Genomic DNA, 19,888 nt, shown 5'->3' on the forward strand with positions numbered 1-19,888 from the left:
TGGAAACCAGCAGTGTTGCTCTGGTGGAGTCTTCGTGTTGTTAACCCAGTTTCTGGGAAGCATTGGATGTTTTCTTTGGCTTTTGGTATGGATGTGTAGCCGGGATGCTAGTGTGTTTCTTTGCTCTTCGATGGAACATGTTTGGCTCAGTGCTTTGAAGGTTGTCTTTGTAACGTGTGCATTTGTTTTTTTTTTGTTTTTTTTTTAGAGTGGCTGAGTGGTCAGCATACCTTTTTAGAGATATCCATTTCCATTTGGTTGTGAACCATATATCCATTTTCACCAGGGATGCACCAGTTAGAAACCTGGGTGTTCGTTTTGCTGAAGCTTTTTCTTTGGAGGGACATTGGAGCGTTTTTCACTTGAGGAACATTTCAAAACATAGATCCATCGGGTCAACAAGTGAACTCGAGATGATAATACATGCTTTTGTCTCTACAAGACTTGACTACTGTAACAGCCTGTTTACCTATCTAAACAAAAAAAGGTCTAGCTCGACTTTGTCTGTACATACATACATCTGGACATTCAACAGTGGCAACAGGTGTGATGAAGTCCAAATTTAAGTTTTGGCTCAAATATTGTTTTCAGCTAATAGCTTTTTTTTGCCTGTCAAGCTACTTTTTCATAGAGTCAGCTAAAGATGTTATTTAAAATATATAATTTTTGCCTAGTCTGTTATAGGGTTGGGCGATTGGAGGAATATATCGACTATCAACGATATCATCGATAGTTTTTAAAAGGGCAATTTATTTATTTATTTGCCCATGAGTAAGTTTGCTAATAATGATAGAGCTAATAGAAGCTGTCAACAGGGGGAAAAAAAATGCTTTTTTAATAGCACCCTCTTTCATCTGCGAGTAAATGCACCCTCGTCAGAGTGCGCCCAAATGCTTGTTGATGGAGCTGCAGAAGCTGGTGATAGCCTAGCACAGCGGTCCCCAACCTTTTATGCGCCACGGACCGGTTTATGCACGACAATATTTTCACGGACCGGCCTTTAAGGTGTCACGGACGCTGAAAACCGATAAAAACCCTGAAAACCATACATTTCACACCTGACCCTCAACTCTCGCGGCCCGGTACCAAACGACTCACGTACCGGTCCGAGGCCCGGGGGTTGGGGACCGCTGGCCTAGCATACTCAGCCAGATGGTGGACGCGTATATGCCCATGTAAGTTAGTCGTGTTTGAGTACTTTTCTCGCACTATACATCTGCACAAGCGGCACACCGCTTTGATTACATCCTTAGGTTTACCTCTTTCATCTGGTTTAAAGCCAAAGAAATCCCAACTTGGCAACTTTACATGTTTTTAGTGCTGTCAGCGTTAACGCGACATCATCACGACAATGCGATTACCAATTAACGCATCTGGAGCGTAGACTGAGTCAAAATCCCTGAAACATCTCTGTCAATGCATTTCGGGCAGTTTATCCAAAGTTCCAGATGGGTTGAGCGCTTTAAAAATTTTAATCGTGATGACCGCGTTTAAGCCCCGTTAACGCTGACAGGGGTTTTTTGGGGGGGGGGATTTGTTCGGCCGTGTTTGAACTTCTTCTGTGTGGTAAACCCGCAAATCAGTCCGTGCATGATTACATTGTTCCGCCCATCAAAAAGTCTGTCTCGACTGTCGGACTGATGATGGCCAGCTGGAAAATTTTTACATATCGCCCAACCCTAGTGTGTTATGTGTAGACACAACAATGGTCTGGACTGGACTGCAAATGAGTAAAAAAAGCAAACAAATGTCCAAAGAAAAAATCGGAAAGACCTTTAGAAAGCCTGAATTTTCAGTGTGGTTGAACCATATCTACTGTAAATACTGTGTATCTCATAGAAATGTGATGGCTGTGTGTAGCAGTGAGATAACTGAATTCTCCTGAGTTCACAGCATTGTTGGCATCACTCGCTTTTAGTTCAGCGTCTCTTAATAGGGTTAAAGTGCAGTTAAAGTCCATGGTTAAGGCTATAAAAGTGTTAACTGGTAGTAATTCATTCGTTCGTTTAGTCGACTTTTATCCCCCCTTTTTAAAAGCACCCCGTCTGAGGTAGAAAAGAGCTTTTTAAATTTCAAATTTCTTTCACGGCTTTTGTTTTGCCTGTAGGTCAGCGGTGCTTATCAGAGCACGAGCTGTTCGGCAATTGATATTCAAGAGGACTGCGTTCACAGAATGAATGGAGAGTACATGTAACTCACAGCCTGACCCTGTTTCACAGCACTGTGTACCACACAACCTTTCTTCCTGTCAGCTATCAGGGTCCCGCAGCATTCAGGAGGTGAAAGATCTTGTAAACACACGTGATCTCATTTTTACGCAGTAATCTGCCTTCGTCAAGCAGCTACAGCTCACAAACCTTTAAAAACAGCTCAGCAAGTCATTAAAGACTTCCCAGGCAGATTAGCCAGTCATTCACTTCCTTCAACAGCCTTCGGGGCGCTCTGTTGGAGTCCAAAGGAGGGACTGTGGGCAGTTTTCAGTCTGAGTCGTAGCACCGATTGTGGATTTTAAGCTTTGGGAGTTTGAGGGGGGGCTGAGGAGAGATGCACTGGGAGTTCTGGACTAAGAAGCTGGATGAGGAGGATTTGATTGAGAATGGTGAGTTTGTGTCACTGAGAGTGTTTTCCTTTCAGCTCAGATTTTCTTTTTCTTTTCACTGCCAGTGTACTCTGCTCTCACGCTGTCATAAACAAGAAGTGTGCTTTAACAGAGCCGAGAGTTAAATAGTTTCAGCACAATCACTGCAACTACTCGGCAGTCATGTTCAGTGTTTTATCTACTGTCTTCTTTTATACACCAACTGTTTAAATTTGCACTAAATCTTAAAACCTCGACTTTGCTTTGCTTTGTTTTTCTGCTTTTTCTCTTGAACTTTATGGCACCAGAGTTTAATTATTAAGACCATTTACGACCCATCATGCAGTGAGTCATGTGGTTGGCGTGCTGGTGTGTATGTCACTGTAATTGATACAAGACGCAGTCCAAACAATGGTCATGTCTCGGTGTGTGACTGTTTAAGGTCTTTTACACTCAGTCTGAATAAGTGTGTTTGTATTATTGGGTGTCTCTGTCACTTTCATGCCTTCTTTTGGTCTGTTTGAATATCGCGTGTTTCGTCAGTTTTTGGTAATCAGGATCAAGATAGGATTGGATAAATTAGGACGTTTCTGTTTTACAGCATCCAAAACGTACAAAAGTACAACATGTACAATAATGGCTTAAACGAAGCAGAGTAAATGTGTAGTGCAATAAAATAACACAAACTACAAAATGACAAAAATGTCAATAAAATAAAAACTACACAGCACAAAGGCACTCGATTAAATACAAAAAATAAGGTAACTAAAATGTAAATAAAATGCAATAAAACACTTTATCATTACAGAAATTGATATGAAAATCTATAAAAATGTAAATAAAATGTTAAATAATAAAAATGCATTTTAGATGGATGAAAATTTGAATATAAAACAGCATGACTGTCAAATCTAAATAAAATGGATATGGATCTCAAGGAAAAATAAATAAAAATATAAATAAAATATTAAGTAAAGATAAAAAAATATATAAAATTGTTGAAATCTAAATAAAATACAGTAAATGCAGTAAATAATTAAATATGATAGCTATTGTATGTTGAATAACTTATCTAAAAAGCTAAATGTAATACAACACAGGCGTATTGCAAAGCAAATAGAAATAAGGTGTAAATGCAGTAAGAGTGTGTTTAATGGGGCTTCTGCTGCTTTTTCTTCTTCAGGACTTTGAGCAGGAAGAAGTGTTTGTTTTACAATCTGAATAAAACTGTTGGTGCTGTCAGTGCACATGGAGAAAGGAACAAAACCAAAATGTCTTCACACAGAAACAAATTGTTAACATTTCAGCCTGGGAGAGATCTGAGGATTAGGGCGAGGCCCTGGTTTGCACCACAGTTTGTGTCCAAGGCTGAACACAAGCAGAACAAAGCATAACACACTTCATGATTTTGAAAGTGTGAACTGTCAACAAAGTTGTTTTCTTTATTCTGAGATTTATTTATTTTTTTCACCCAATCACAGTGCCAGGAAAGGAAAACAATTTAACACAGATGTTGCATTTCCACATCGTGTGAAGGACTCCGAGATGGACTTGGAAGCAGGGCGTTGAGCACAATATGACCAAGAACATTATTTATGTTTTGTTTTCACATTAGCAGACCATCACTATCAGGGTCATGGAGGCCTGCGGCCTGTTCCTGCACACAGTGTGCAGTATGGCTAATAAATGGCACGAGGGCGGGTACGATAAACCTTGAACTTGTTGTTGTTGTTGTTGTTTTAAAGATGAGTGATTATTACCACAGGTATGTCACAGGCTTCATTACCCTCAGCTGCCCTCTAACGTTGCAGAAAGGGATGTTTTGCATAACTTGAGACAGTGATGTCTATATCAGCGTTGTCAAACATAAGCCTCGGGGACCAGAATCGGCTTGTAAAGACTCTAATCCGGCCCACCGGACAGCTTTGGATAATGTAACAGAGGGCCTTCATTTTGGACTTTTAAGTGGATTTTCATAGCTTTTAGTGTTTCCTACTGATAAAGACCTCCATTGCCAGTCATACTACAGTAGTGCTGTAAATGTGCCAGTGAACAAGGCATTTTGACACCTGCAAGAAGGATTCTTGTCAGGAGTTTATATAAGTTTACAAATGGGGTCTCAAACCAGGCTTCTGGTGATTGGGCAAAACAATCCAGGTTAATACTTAACGACGTAGCTGTGGCTACAACTTTGCCTCTGCATGACAAACTGTGCCTTCTTTTTCCCCTTTATTAATTCACTCACCCATACTGGTGTTCCTCTAAACCATGCTGATACAAATATCAACAGATCAGTTCTGTTAATTCACCCTGTAAAACCAGTCTAACCTGTCAGCTCGGGTGTGTAGAATGTCCCTTTTGTGTTGTCGCATAATAACATTCTGCTGCTGTAGTGTTACAAAACGCAGAAATGTGAAGTAATCCTAAATCAGACCAGCCGTGGCTTCCTGATCACACATCAGAATCACAAGCTGGAATTTCACCACACTGCACTTCATGATCACCTGAGGAGAGCCATCTTCCTAACACTAATGTAAGTTCATGCGTACTGTGGGTTTTCCCCCCCTTAGTTCTCAGGGGTAGTTCTCTCCTCTGCTTTCCCAGTCATTACAATTATATTGCGCTCCGCATTAATACTCAAGTGAAAACACTTTTAATTTCAGCTCAGGCCATTGTTTTGGGCTCATAATAACACAGTTCCTCACTGCGTAAATCTGAAGGTCTCCCTGCGTTGTTTCCTGTTTCCGTTTGGATCTGTTTTTGATTGGTTGCTGTGTCTGGATATGATTGCCTGTAGCGCCGACGCTGCCACGTACTCAGGCTCTTTTGTTCTGGAGCTGCTTGAGAGAATAAAGCAGAACTCGATCTCAGAGCCTTGTGTGTCTTTCCCTCAGACTTTCATCAATACAGCATTGTATAGGATTGGTGTTATCAAAATCATAGAAGCAGGCTACAATGCACTTTTCCTGTTGCTCTTTTGTGGGCAATGTTTTTTTTTCTTTTTACCCTTTTTCTTTGCTTTGTAATAAGACTCAGCCGTGGGGTTACCACTCTTAGCATTTAGGCCTATGTGTGTCTGTGTGTTATTTTATACAGCAGTCAGATTTTGCTTGAGAGAAGGAGGAACTCATTTTGCTGCTGTTGACACATTCATCTTTGAGAAACAAGTGTTATTTCTGTAAGAAAGACATTTCTGTCACTCTTAAGCTTAAATGCTGTGAAGACTTTAATATATGTGAAATACTTATGATTTTTTGTGGTACTTTTCAAATTTGTGTTTTTTAAATGTAATATTTTTACTGTCTCCCAGGGTTTTAGCTGTCTTTGATCCAACACAGCTGATTTAAATTGCTACATTGCTACATTTAGGCCTGAATTATGCTTTAGCAGGAAATCTTACATTGTAACTTATGACGTAACCAGAAAGTCCTTTTAACCTTATGCCGTAACTTGACATGCTCCTTACAAGAAATGTAACTATACTACGACTTGAATGATCCAGAAGGTTGCAATGTAGGATTAAATCAGGTTTCAGGGTCACACAGGCATAGAGACCAGCTGACAACCTCCCAGCAGCCGCATGTCACTGAGGAAAATGTGTGATCCCTGGTTGGTTGACAAGTGGTAGCTGGAGGTTGCTTGATGTCGATAAGTGAATCAGTTGCAAAGAGGTTTGCAGTGCTGCACTGAAAAAACTCCTTGAAGTTGCTTTGATCACAAAGCAGGTTGCCAGCGGTCGCCTGTAATTTGCCTAGAAGATGCTGGCTTGTCTGCAAACACTCACTAACTGCTCACCAAGCTTTAGTGAAACAGTGGAAAGTGTGAAAAACAAACTTATTTCTGACAGTGTAAGACAAACAAGGATTGTTTTGAACAGTTATTCATGCAAAGCTGCTCTGTTGGACTACGTGAAAAAACATGTAGAGTCAGAATGAATGCAGAAGGTCCCCGGGAAAAGAATTGAGCGATAGTTTGTGTCTGTGTATTTCAAGTTACACCAACTCGGCACAATGGTGATGGTACATGTTTCTGAACAGCTTTTCTCTGCTTGTATATCAGAAACCTGAATTTCTACTCTTAGATTTACTGCAATTTGTGCTCCTAATGAGATAAACCTGTGGTCTTTCCTCTTCCTCCATCCTCAGGGCAGACCTATACTGATGTGCATTTAAATTGAGTTTCTCTGCTCAGTAAATGAAGCTAACACTGGTTATTCTAGACGAGTAAAGCTTTCTAATAAATCTTCAAATGTCTTGAATCTTGCAGTCCTGCTGATGTTGTGACAGCTAAAGCGGAAAGGTTATATTCTGTAAACATCAGTCTGTGGTCCCATCATTGCCTCATTGCAGGAAGTGCTGAAGCGACAGGTGTTTGAATGTGACTTCATTGCTCTGTCTCAAATGTACCTTCTGTTCCTTGCTTTCAGGAGTTTACGAGGAGAGTAACGGCACCAGCAGAACAGCCGGTATGAACGGTAACGGCCCCAGCAGGCTTGTTGACCCCCTGGAGGATCCGCTGCCTGGAGTGGGCACCTATGAAGACTTCAACACCATCGACTGGGTCAGAGAGAAGAGCAAAGACCGGGACAGGCACAGGGAGGTAAGGAGGAAGGATGTTTTTGGGGGGAGTTAGATGAATTTCACTATCATACCTATAACAAGATGAGGAATGTACTCCCTGGGTGCCAAAGCAAGCGTCAGTTCAAGGTCAATTTTCTTTTGGTAGATCTGGGTCCGTCAAATGGTGTCCAAATCAAAAATACAAATGATTACTGCTTCGTTTCCTCGTGTTTGGTGCGTCACTGTTCGTTGCCTCAGTGAGTCATCTTCAGATCACTTATAAGTGGTCCACAAAGCTCCCGAACAACTACTTACTCAGTCCTCTAAGTGATGCTATTGGGGATCTATTTTGTCATCTTTGCACTCTCCCCATGAAGTTGTTTGACAGATATGTTCATATGCCTGCTTACATTAGCAAACTCCTGCATCCATGGGTTTGGTGTTGGTTCATCGAGGTGCTCTGATCAAAGCTCTTATTGGTTCCTGCTCCTAGACTGAAAACTAAAGAAGGCTTTGTGTTTGAGTTTGCGGCTTCTAAACTTACATTAAATGCACTACAATGTCATTTGATACCTGTGGACTGGATTTATTTATTTTTTAAATTTGTTTATGATTGTGAATCACTTTGATCTCGATCTGTTGCTTGTTTTATTTAGCATTATGTGGGTTGTTTATGTATCGCCACACTTTTTAGAGTAGAAACAGGGACGATGGAGGTTATGTGCAGATGTAGCTTGGACTTCATGCCTTATTACATGAGCCGTCAATACAGCAGCACATGAGATAAATGTACTTAAATATAACTCGTCACTTTTTGTCTTGACCAGCTGTATATTTTCAGAGGTCTCAGCGTCATTCAAATGACTTTAATGTCATGTTTTTAGGATGTGGAAGAAATTTTTCACTTTCTCATTTCTTTCATTTCTCCGTTCATCCAGATCACCAATAAGAGCAGACAGTCCACTGTGGCCCTGCTGCACAGCATCAGTGATGCCTTCTCAGGGTGGCTGCTCATGCTGCTGGTGGGACTCATGTCAGGTACTCCACACACTCATCCCCACACATACATTTATTAATGCTTTATTACCACAGTTGTCTTCAATAACAGGTAGACACAATCATAAGGAAGGAAAAGCAAACTAACTCCAGATGCTGTGAATTGAAAAACGCACTGCAGCATAAAGTATGCAAATTCTTTATACGCTGCCGTTTTGAATTGGGTGTCTCGCACATAAATTGTCCCTCTTAAGTGCAGCAGCTCAAATTCTGAGTGGTTATTGAAATGTTATCATATCTTTGCTGAATTTGGGACCTCAGGTCCTGAGCAGTAGGGAGACAAAGTTAAAGAGGCAAGGCTGAGATGCTTTGGGCTTGTCCAGATGAAGGATAGTGGATATACTGGACAAAGGATATTAAAGATGGGGATCAGTAATTAGAAGTGAAGGAGGACATGCAGATGGTTTGTGTTACACAGAAGGATGGCGGGGATTGGGTGAGATGGAGGTAGATTATCTGCTGTGGCAACAGACTTTAGGGCACTGCTCTTAAAAACACAGTTATTTAACTGATCTTCCCAGGCTTTCAGGCTTCTGAAGCACTTTGATGGAAAGCGTTTGTACTTGCTCAGACTTTTTCTCTTGTTTCATTGCTGCCTGCATCAGCTGAACATTATATCCCATGGGTTGACAGAAAACGGGTTTAGAGCCGCGACGTAGCACGAGCACAGCACTGAACATATGCGGGGCGGCACCTATCTAAAGGAAATGAATGTTAGCAATGTTGGTTAAAAATCTTTTTGTTGACCCTTTGGGTTGTAAACTTGTTCAGATTACACTGATCCACTTCTCTGACATTTGGTCGCACTCAGATATGCATAATAAAAATAATAAACGTTATCTATATAGCACCTATAAAAACAGAACTCTGAGTTATGCAGAGTACTCGGAGGCTAAATTCAAACAACCATAAAAGTCGAGATTGTTAAAACAATAAAGGGAAAATGTAAGGCGCAAACCAGGCAATCACAATAAATTGTGTGATTCCATGAAAAAGCACAGCGTTCTTCAGGCCCTGTGCAATAACGTGAGCGTATCTAATAAAACAAAACTGTGCAAAGTTTGACTAATGTCTATGACATGGGGACCTGGATATTTTATGTTTTCTCATGATTCACTGGAGGAAACTTCAATAACCTGCATTTTGTGTAAATTGTACCATCATGTGGGTGAGACGTATCAGTCAAAATAAAATTCTCCTCACTTACATTTTAATACCAGGCTTATCTTCTAGCCCAGATTTGTTCTGTCTCAAAAACTCGTTTTAAAACTCATCATTGTAGCTTATCTCAGTGAAAATGGAGAGCACTGTTACTTCTGTTCCCTTGCTACTGCTAAGACCTCAAGCAAGGGAACAGAAATAATAACGTAGACAAGTTAAGGCGGTAACCAGACAATAAAAGGCTGTAAAAGACAGCATTACTTGTATTGAGAGGACAGAATACAAGTCTATATAAAGTGAGTTTAAGATGAACTTTAAAGGAAGTCAAGGATTTGGCCTCATCTCCTCAGGCCGTTTGTTCCGAAGAAGAGGAGTACGATCTGTTTTAGACTTGAAACAAATGGAGAGTCTGCTGAAGCCAGTGTTTCCACAGTGTGTCTTTCTCGTGTCCTCCCCTAACCCTCCAACTGGCCACAGCAGATGGCTGCTCCTCCCTGAGCCTGGTTCTGCCAGAGGTTTGTTCCTGTCAAAAGGGAGTTTTTCCTTCCCACTGTCACCGAGTGCTTACTCATAGGGGGAGCTGTCTGATTGTTGGGGGTTCTCTCTATTATTTTAGGGTCTTTATCTTACAGATTTTTCTTTCTTGTTGTCTTTCTTCTCAACTTTTTCAGGTGCTCTAGCCGGCGGCATCGACATCTCAGCCCACTGGATGACGGACGTGAAGGGAGGGTTGTGTCTCCGAGGCTTCTGGTTCAACCACGAGCACTGCTGCTGGTTGTCTAACGAGACCACGTTCCAGGAGAGGGACCGGTGTCCACAGTGGCAGAGCTGGGCTGAGCTCATAACAGGAAAGTCAGAGGTAGGAGAAGATTTTAAAACTTTCTGCTGATTTTGATGCGTGCAATTTCTAGTTGGTAGCAGTTGTTATTCTCAGAATTGTTTTTGAGGGATTTTCTTGGCTCCAAATGTGTGAATGAAGTGTAATCCCAAGCCTTGAGTTTGAGATTTGTTGACTGTTCCTCAGGCTTCAGTGCTGCTATGGCTCCATCTACTGGTTGAAAACTGTCATGGTGCAAAATCTAAACCACTGTGACTTCAGGATTTCCACAAAACGAATCCCTGCTTAGTTATTTATGTTGTGTTTATTTATTCATTTTTCAGAAATCATTTGTCACTTCGTGTGTGTGTGTGTGTGTGTGTGTGTGTGTGTGTGTGTGTGTGTGTGTGTGTGTGTGTGTGTGTGTGTGTGTGTGTGTGCTATTTGTGCCTCTGCAGGGTCCCTTTGCCTACATCATGAACTACCTGATGTACATATTTTGGGCTCTGATGTTCTCCTTCTTGGCTGTCATACTGGTCAGAGCCTTTGCTCCGTACGCATGCGGATCAGGAATACCAGAGGTGAGGCTGCACTCTAAACAATAATGGTAAACCATCACAGTTTTTAACTGACTCGTTATATTAATGGTTTAAATCACTTTTTTCCCACTTTATGTTGTTGCTTTTATTTCATCTCTTATTTAGTTCATAGGCCACTTACAGCCTGTTTTGACATCAGGAATAGTTGGACCACTAAGACTGTTAGATAATTAACTATAGAGGCAAAAAACACCTTCAGGAGATTCTCTTCTCTTTCACTATAAAGAAAATTCTAAAAATTTAAAAATGTAACCTAAAAATGTCATATTTAATAAATCTTTAACATATAAATGTAAAGAAAAGCAAGCCATATAACAGCTCTGTTTTTCCACACTGCTGTAATAAACCAGTGAAATCCGTCACCCACAGCTCCTTAATCTGACACAGATTTGTAAAATTACAGAAAGGTAGAGGGAGCTTGTTACCCAAACTTTGAACTGACTGTTTCAATGACATTTAAAAAGAAGAAAATGTTTTGGACCCAGTGTTTTTTCTTTTTCTTTTTTTCTTAAACAAAGAACAAACACAGTTTCTTTGGTTCATTGACGGCAGCAATCCCTTAAGTATTGTCCCCAGCCCTCTTGTGGGCCTTTTAGGTACTGCAGTCAATTCAATATCATTAAAATAATTTGGGATTGGTTCCAAAATCAGATTTTCCTATTGAAATGTTCTTTTAAAATCCCAGAAGATTTTTTTTAAATTTAGATTTTGTAATAAATGTAAAAATGAAGACCGTTCAAACCGTTGGCTCAGAATTGTGAGGATTTGATATCCATGATCAGGGGTCGGCAACCTTTCTGATGACGAGTCCCATTTAAAATTTCCTCAGAGGTCAGTGTGCCATATGATTGCATTAGCAATAAATTTAATAACGCTCTATATGAACAGTTACACACTATATAGAACCACTTCATACAATTATATTTGTTCGCAGATGTTGGCAACTATCAGCGAATAGTTATCAGCTATTTTGAAACAAAAAAAAAAAGACTTTTTATCCATAACAGCAAACAAACAGTACAACAGAAAATACAAATGCTATTTATAGTCTCCTCACAACAATGATAAGAAAAATAAACTGGGCCAGTATGGCATGTTTGATAATACAGAGACACACATGTTAATATGATCTCTGGTCTCCCACTCAGAGACACAGGTCTCCGAGTGTCCAGCATTCAGACGGCTACCTGAGGAGAAAATCTGCTCACACAGATATGTGGAGTCAAATACTGTCAATAAGGCCTCTGCAATGTTCTGAAGACAGTTAAACTTGTCAGGTAGTGATGTCCAGCAGGTGAAAATGCAGCTCCATGAACACGCACAGCTGTGGATTCCAGCTGCTTCCATGTTGCATTAACTGGCATTAACTCAGCCAGTTAATGCAAGACAAATCTAGCTGCTCATTAAAGATTTCTGGTTTGATCAGAAAATAAAACATTGGTCCAAACACCTGAAAGTCCCAAACATGCATTGTGTCTCGAGTCTACGGATGCATCCGTGTATCTCCGTGCTGATGCTGTGCTGAGCGAAGAGCTCCTGAAGCTTTTGAAGTGTCGGAATGTGGAAAGCTAACAACGACCCTCTCACCAGTAGGCTAAGTTATTTTTAGCCAATTACAAGTTGAATCTGGTAGTTGGGGTTGTTAGCTGAGATACCATCATTAAGAAGCGGCACAACTAATGTGTCTATGCGAGCTGATTTGCGATGTGCACCGCTGGCGTGGCCATTTATTTTTTGATGCACCCTCTCAGATTAATTCACTGCGTGTCGTGCCCAGGAATGGACTGGGACAAAAAAACAGCCTCTGGCATTTTGACTACAGACCAGCCCACCAGGTATTAAAGCCATAAAGCCTTTGAATGAAAACAAATGCTGTTGTGACAGTGATAGTGATGTACTGTCTTGTTGGTATATTAATGATTTCTATACATTTTACATCAGATAAAAACTTTGGTTGTAAGCTTCAGATAATTATTTAATAACAGCTAGACATTTCAAAATGAGAATAAGAAAGTATTTCTTTGTGCCCCCTTTTCCCTGTTAATGCCCTACCTGGCCCCCTGGCAACACTTTGCTAGACCCGCCCCTGCACAGTTACCAGCTGTCAGCTACGTAAAAAAAGGATCCTGGTGTTATTTGTCTCTCAGAAACAGTTCATAACTTCAGCTCATTCATGTCACCTAAAAGGTAAACCTGTTCCTCCATTCCTGTTCAGCTCTGATGATTCATTAAGGACATCTCCTGGTTTCATCTTCATGTTTCCCTCTCACCACATATTCAAACCGACATCATGACCAGCAGCTTTACAGCTGTGGCTCCAGCAAACATCAGCTGATACTAGAAATTAATATTAAATAAATTCTAACAACAGCTGATCAAGCTTAAACGTGCTGCTGTTGTTTAGCGCGACATCCGCTGGTTTCCTCTTTCTGGCGCAAAGTGGGCGATAAATAAACAAGAGAAAAGCCGATCAGCTGATCATTGATCAGTTTCATGATTGAAGTAGCAACAGGAGAGGGAGGGTGAGAGGATGAGAGAAGAGGAGGCAGCTGCAGCGTAAAGACGCAGAATAAATCCAGCTGTGTGTCTTTTTCATTGTAGCTGAAGTACGGGACAAACTGTTACTTTTCAGCTCAACACGAAACGCGTAATAATTTCTCTGAATGCAGGACGATTCTGTCTTTTTACGGGACGGTTGGAAACTCTACTAACTAAAGTTCAACATCAGTAACATCATAGCACCCACCCAGCTGTATAGAAACTCTGTCATGCTAGCTAGTACGCAGTACGAGTTATTGTAACTGACTGTAAAAAGTCAGCACAACGAAAATAAACTCCACCTAAACTTTGTTTGTATCATCTGACCCAGACAGACTGCAGGTCATAACTTCTTACCTGAAGTTCAGTTCACCTGACACTCGGACCGGCAGCTGCCTCAGGTCTCTCCTCCTCCTGCCTCCCCTTTCTCTCATCCACCTGCTGGCCTCCACCACTTGCTAATGTTACTGAATCTGAGGAAGCTCCACCACAGCCACCACCAAACAACTAAGTTATTTTTACACACCGGCCAGCATCTGACCAATCCACCACCTTTCATTGTTTATACCGTTACAAAAAAATAAAAAATAAAATAAAAAATCATCAGGCCACCGAGCAAATGCCCGATGGCCAGTCCAGCTATGGTCGTGCCATCAGTTAACCCTTCGCGTGCCCAGGGTTGCCGACCCCTAATCTACCATGATGGCTAAAAGTTTTGGCAGCGGCACTGGTTTTGGGTTTCATAACTTTACAGTTTCATGTTTCAGAATTTAGTTTTTCACGTTTCTGTTCTAGTGAAGAACAAGTACGAGTATTTCATAAGCTTCAAAGTGGTTTATAGTCAAATAAGTCAAACTTATGCAGGGAGTTGGTGTTTCCAGTGTTGACCCATCTTGATGACAGTCCACTGCAGCCTTAGAAGCCTCACTGGGCTCCTGCTTGCCCACCTGCTTTTTAAAAAGAGGCCATGCTGAAGACTTGAGGCACTGATTAAGCAGACATCACTCAGGATTTGGCCCAGAAGAGAAGCGAACTACAGAAGAAGGGTCAAAACTGTTAACACTGACTCTTTGCATAAATTTGATTTATTTGCCACTAAAAGCCTTTGAAACCTATGAAATGCTTTTCAGTGGTTAAAGTGGGAGCTGTCATGTTGGGGTGGTGCAGCATGAGAACAAGAATTACTTAGACGCTTCATTCATAAACACATCAACAACATCAACAACAACAAAGAAGAGTTGCTCGTTAATGCTGCTCCTGTTCAGTTGTAGGAAACTTAGTATATTCACGTACTTAGAGTGTTTTTCTTTTTAATTTTAATAAACACCAGGTCAACTAGTTCTGCTTCTCCTGTTCCCTGTTCTTCCCGTCCATCTGCCTTTGTTTACTCTCCTGTTCGCTCCGTTTCTTTCATTCTTCATTTCTGAGGAGGTGAAAAGCCAAAGATTTGCTTACACTCTGGAAAGCCAAACATTTTCTCACTGGATTCGTCCATTCTAGAAAAAAACGAAAACAAAAATACACCAGCTTCCTCCAAATCCAAATATTATCCTGCTCACTACTCCTCTCAGTTGAAGAACTGTTTAATTTTGTGGAACTTGAATCGTTTTCTCCCAACACTCTCGTTTCTCAAAGGTCAGCAGGGCCACGCTCGAGAGATTAACCACTTATTTGAAAGAAAAATATCAAAACGCAAACCTCATTTCTCTCCTTGGGCCCTCCTTCTGTGTTTACACTCGCTTTCTTGTGGTTATACACTCAGACAGGCGTATCTAAACTGAACCCTCCCTAACATAAACATATCCTCATCTTCTCCTTGCACATGCAAACAAACCCACCCACTCTCACCTCCATCTTCCTCAGATTAAAACCATCCTCAGTGGCTTCATCATCCGGGGCTACCTGGGGAAGTGGACCCTGATCATCAAGACCATCACCCTGGTCTTAGCCGTCTCCTCCGGGCTCAGTTTAGGGAAGGAAGGCCCTCTGGTCCACGTCGCCTGCTGCTGTGCTAATATACTCTGTCACCTGTTCACCAAGTACCGCAAGAATGAGGCCAAGAGGCGAGAGGTAAGCAGGGGTGACGCCGGTGTTGTTGGAGGAGTTATTGCGGGTTTTTGGGGAAACTTGACAGGAAAGACGGTCATCAAGAAAAAAAACCGTACAAGCAAAATATTGCAATAGCTAAAGACCAATAGTACAAGGCTGTTGACCTTTTACATTTATGCAGATAAATTGATCTGTTACATGAAAGTCCAACTTGGAAATGATATTTTAAACCACACTGGTTAATCATGCAAGTCTTAAATTGGAAGCAGACCTCAAAACAGGAGCTTTTTATATAACCTGGCAACTCACACCTGATAATTTTGGATGGGTAAATGGAATTAAGGAGATCTCTCAATGAGAGAAAAATAATGTGACTGTCCAGAATATCTACTCTCTTTGCAGAAATATATTTTTCACATATTCTCTAGTTTAGATTAAATTGATGGAAAAGACAAAGTTTCTGATTGAAGCTTTAAATTTTTCACATAAATGGGAACAGCAGTGCTTTTCCTGTACTGCCGTTATCCCTTTAATCTGCACGTGATCAAGTTTGACGGGCTTGATCACTTGATTGTTTTGTTGGGCAAGACAGTTGGTACAGTCTCTCCCTTTTTTTCTTGTCTCTACATGTAGGTGTTATCAGCGGCAGCAGCAGTGGGCGTGTCAGTGGCTTTTGGAGCTCCTATTGGAGGAGTCCTGTTCAGTCTGGAGGAGGTGGGTAGAGCTTATGATGCGTTTTCCACTGTTTTCTATCATTTGTCTGCAGATTCTCTGTATCTGTATTTCTGTGTCAGAACAACACCTGCAGTGCCGGCTGTTTTATTACTCCACAAATACCTGATTTGAATTGGGTTTTTAATTGCTTTCCACTTCCTGTGTAATTTTTTCGTACTGGTACGAGCACAGCGCTGGCACCAAGCTGGGACATAATAAATATGAGAAATTATTTGCAGTCTTACTTTGGGAAGCGAATGCATTTTTGGCAGCTGTCAAATCCATCTTGGGTAGAAACATGCTGAAGAGTCTCTGGAATAAGGAAACTGGCACTTTGATCACCTCATGGGGTTTCCCCAAAACAGGGAACATGACCAGTGTCTTTATAGAGCCGGCCTGGCCGTGCACTGAACTGATGAACCACGGTTAGTTTATAATATGAGATAATGTAATGAAAACTATTAGGTCAGTGTTGGTCTCACAAAATAGAGGAAAGGCCAATACTTGAGCATTTTGTTAATTAAAAAAATACTTGGAGTTTAATTGCCCATGCTGTTTTTTTAATTGGCTCTTTCTATCGCCCCACTCAGAGATCCCATCTCAAATAAAGAGTTGCTTAAGTCTGCTATGCTTATTAGACTTTCCAAGAGTTTTTAATTTCATTTAGTTTAAAATTGTTATTTTTGATTCAGTTGTGTCTAATTTGGTTTCCAGAGCTTGCTTTGTTTTTATTGTTTAAAGATGTTTAAAGATGAGTGAGATATTTGAGTCTCGCATAAACAGAAGCAGTAAAAGTTTTCTTGGGATGGTTGTTTTGACAATCTGAGCAAAATTGGAAAAAGACAACACTTTAAAAACGAGGAGAATAATGTCTTATTTTGTTTTAGTTCGTTTTGTAAATACAATTTTTGGTTAAGCCTAGTTTTTATATCTTTGTTTTCCATTCAGTCCAGTTGTAGTTATTTTGTTTAGGTTTGGGGTGAGGTGTAGTGAGGTGTAGTGAGCTCCGGCTTTGCCTCTCTCTCATCAATAAATGTCTCTGTCCGCCTCTCTCTCCTCCAGGTGAGCTACTACTTCCCCCTGAAGACTCTGTGGCGTTCGTTCTTCGCCGCTCTGGTGGCGGCCTTCACCCTGCGCTCCATCAACCCGTTTGGGAACAGCCGCCTGGTGCTCTTCTATGTGGAGTTTCACACGCCGTGGCACCTGGTGGAGCTGGCCCCTTTCATCCTGCTGGGGATCTTTGGAGGCCTTTGGGGGGCGCTGTTCATCAAGGCTAACATTGCCTGGTGCAGGCTTCGTGAGTAGCGGTGACATATCTGTGACGTATTTTTCTTTCCTTTGTGTCTCCAACCCATAAATTAACTTCTCCACACACCTCACAGGTAAAACCACTTGTCTGGGTCACTACCCCGTCATCGAGGTGCTGGTGGTCGCCGCGCTGACCGCCTTGCTCGCCTACCCCAACAGTTACACCAGGATGAGCGGATCCGAGCTCATCTCGGAGCTCTTCAACGACTGCTCCCTGCTCGACTCGTCTCAGCTGTGCGGCTACAAACAGGTCAGCCGATAAATCGCTGCATCAGGATACTGCAGTTTTTCACGTGATTATTTAACCTTGCTGAGCTATCTAATATATCTTTATATATATTTCTTGTTCTTCTCTCTCGCTGCTTCCTTTCCCCCTCTTTCTGTCTCCATGCGTATCTTTCTTCTCCTCACTCGTGCTCGCAGCCAGCCAACACGTCAGACACAGGTGTAGATAACAGCCTCGCTGACCGGCCAGCGGGACCGGGCCTTTACACGGCGCTGTGGCAGCTGGCCCTGGCCTTGGTCTTCAAGATGATGATCACTGTTATTACATTTGGCATGAAGGTTTGTGAAGAGACACTCAGCGGTCCGCTTTGAACTCCTCATCAATGAGACATTTATTGTTATTCTCCCCGTGGTGTAACATTGCATGTAAAAAGCCTACAAAGGCAGCTGCCTTTAATATATCTGGAGCTACATTTGATCAAGTTTCCAGCGTTCATTCACTCGTGTTACCCATTTGGGAATTTCGATGGATGAAGTAAGTGATTCTGTAAATGGTTTTCTGCGATTCATATGCGATGTGAATCCCCGTCATGTGGCTCGCTGAGGAAAGAAATGAATATTGTTTTCTAGAAAACGCAAAAGTCCCTTTGGTAACGAAGCTAAAATGAATTGGCTGAAAATGCCTGTGGAAATGTTTTAATTAGAGACAATCTTGTCTGAGATGGTGATGTGCATCATGAGGTTCTCTGATGGGGAAAAGTTGGGAACATAACCAGCATCTGGGAGGGAAGGCCCTCTTTTTGACTTATTGGATTAAAAGCTAACGCAAACTGAACTGTTAGATGCACAGAGGTCTGGATGGATATTTTTAACTGGTTCTGTCCGTGCAGGTTCCCTCTGGTCTCTTCATTCCCAGCATGGCAGTTGGAGCCATAGCTGGCAGGCTGCTCGGCGTTGGCATGGAACAGCTGGCCTACTACAACCACGACTCGGTTATCTTTAAAGGGTGGTGCTCTCAGGGGGCAGACTGCATCACGCCGGGGCTTTACGCCATGGTTGGAGCTGCCGCTTGTTTAGGTGAGACATGGATGTCTGTTTCCTGAGTGTTTGCTTGATTTAAACCACTGTGTGGTTGGGTGGAGGGTGAGAAGGGTGTCGTCGGGAGGATTGAGAAGTGACAGAAGATACTGGACAGAAAAGCGTAAAGCAAGAGTGGCGGTGAAGTCTCAGAGGCTGTTTGGGTTTAGATTTAGGCTGTTTCGTAGTAATATGCTAAACATGCTCTTCTACCAACATCCTGAGTCTGACATGGAAATGTTTTAGGATATATAGAAAGCAGCTGGATGTGAGAAGGCTGAAGGACTCCTTGGTCCACACCAGAGGAAGCCATTCCATGAATCTTTGTGTATGACTTTATCTATCCAGTTTATTATGGTCTGTAAATGATTCGAGGTGCCTGACATTGCAAACAGTCACTTAAAGGAGCTTTACATTTTAATTTAAATCCACCCTTCAGTCTATCCATCCATTGTCCTTCCACTTGTCTCCTGAAGTCGGGTCACAGCGGCAGCAAGCTAAAATTTCCAGTTCCTCCTGAGGGATCCCAAGTTGTTCCCAGACCAGACAAGATATGGGTTTACCCCCCGATCTCGTCTCAGTTACGCATGCGCTGAAAACATCCAAAGGAGACATCCTTACCAGAGCCTCAATCCGCTTCATCCAGCTCCTTTCAACAAGTAGTAGTAGTGGTTCTCCTCTGAGATCCCTCTGGATGTCTGAACTCCTCACCCTGCCTCTAAAGTTGGCCCCAGCCACAGCAAGGAAGAAACTAATTTCAGCCACTTGTATTCACAAGTTTTCTCTTTTGCTCATTATCCGTAATTCATGACCATAGGTGATGGTTGGGGCATAGATGAAAGCTTCACGAAAGACTCGGCTCACTCTTCATCGCGACAAACAAGTTCATTGCACCAGTCCGCCCGTCCAACTGACACTCCTCCGTCACATTACTCGTGAATAAGATCCCAAGATACTTGAAGTCCTTTGCATAAAACAATCAGACAATCCACTATAAGCAGGCACCAGGTAATGGCAGGAAAGAAGGAAGGCCATTTTTTCTAAACAGGAAGAAATCTCAGGCTCTGTGACTGGAATCCATCTGCTGTGATGGGGAAAAACAGACAAAACACAACTCTGTGGAAGAGAGAATATAACAGTTAATAATTAAGAATGTATGAATGGATAGACGGAGCAGACGGGTGTCTGTCGATCAAAAACCAAAAAG

General features: G+C 41.8%; 1 protein-coding gene across 2 annotated transcripts in view; it reads left to right on the top strand.

The window, feature by feature from the left end:
• The window catches only part of clcn5b (chloride channel, voltage-sensitive 5b), a 43,915-nt gene that overhangs the window by 11,201 nt on the left and 12,826 nt on the right, over positions 1-19,888 (top strand). For both annotated transcript variants that reach the window (XM_026162601.1, XM_026162599.1), the window contains exons 3-12: positions 7,005-7,177; positions 8,076-8,175; positions 10,026-10,213; positions 10,630-10,752; positions 15,172-15,378; positions 15,991-16,071; positions 17,134-17,368; positions 17,454-17,629; positions 17,803-17,943; positions 18,495-18,681. In XM_026162601.1, the coding sequence (XP_026018386.1) occupies positions 7,005-7,177; positions 8,076-8,175; positions 10,026-10,213; positions 10,630-10,752; positions 15,172-15,378; positions 15,991-16,071; positions 17,134-17,368; positions 17,454-17,629; positions 17,803-17,943; positions 18,495-18,681 (1,611 nt within the window). The remainder of the gene's footprint in view (positions 1-7,004; positions 7,178-8,075; positions 8,176-10,025; positions 10,214-10,629; positions 10,753-15,171; positions 15,379-15,990; positions 16,072-17,133; positions 17,369-17,453; positions 17,630-17,802; positions 17,944-18,494; positions 18,682-19,888) is intronic.

This window comes from Astatotilapia calliptera, chromosome 3 (assembly GCF_900246225.1).
Source record: "Astatotilapia calliptera chromosome 3, fAstCal1.2, whole genome shotgun sequence".
In the NCBI taxonomy this organism is placed as follows: Eukaryota; Metazoa; Chordata; class Actinopteri; order Cichliformes; family Cichlidae; genus Astatotilapia; species Astatotilapia calliptera.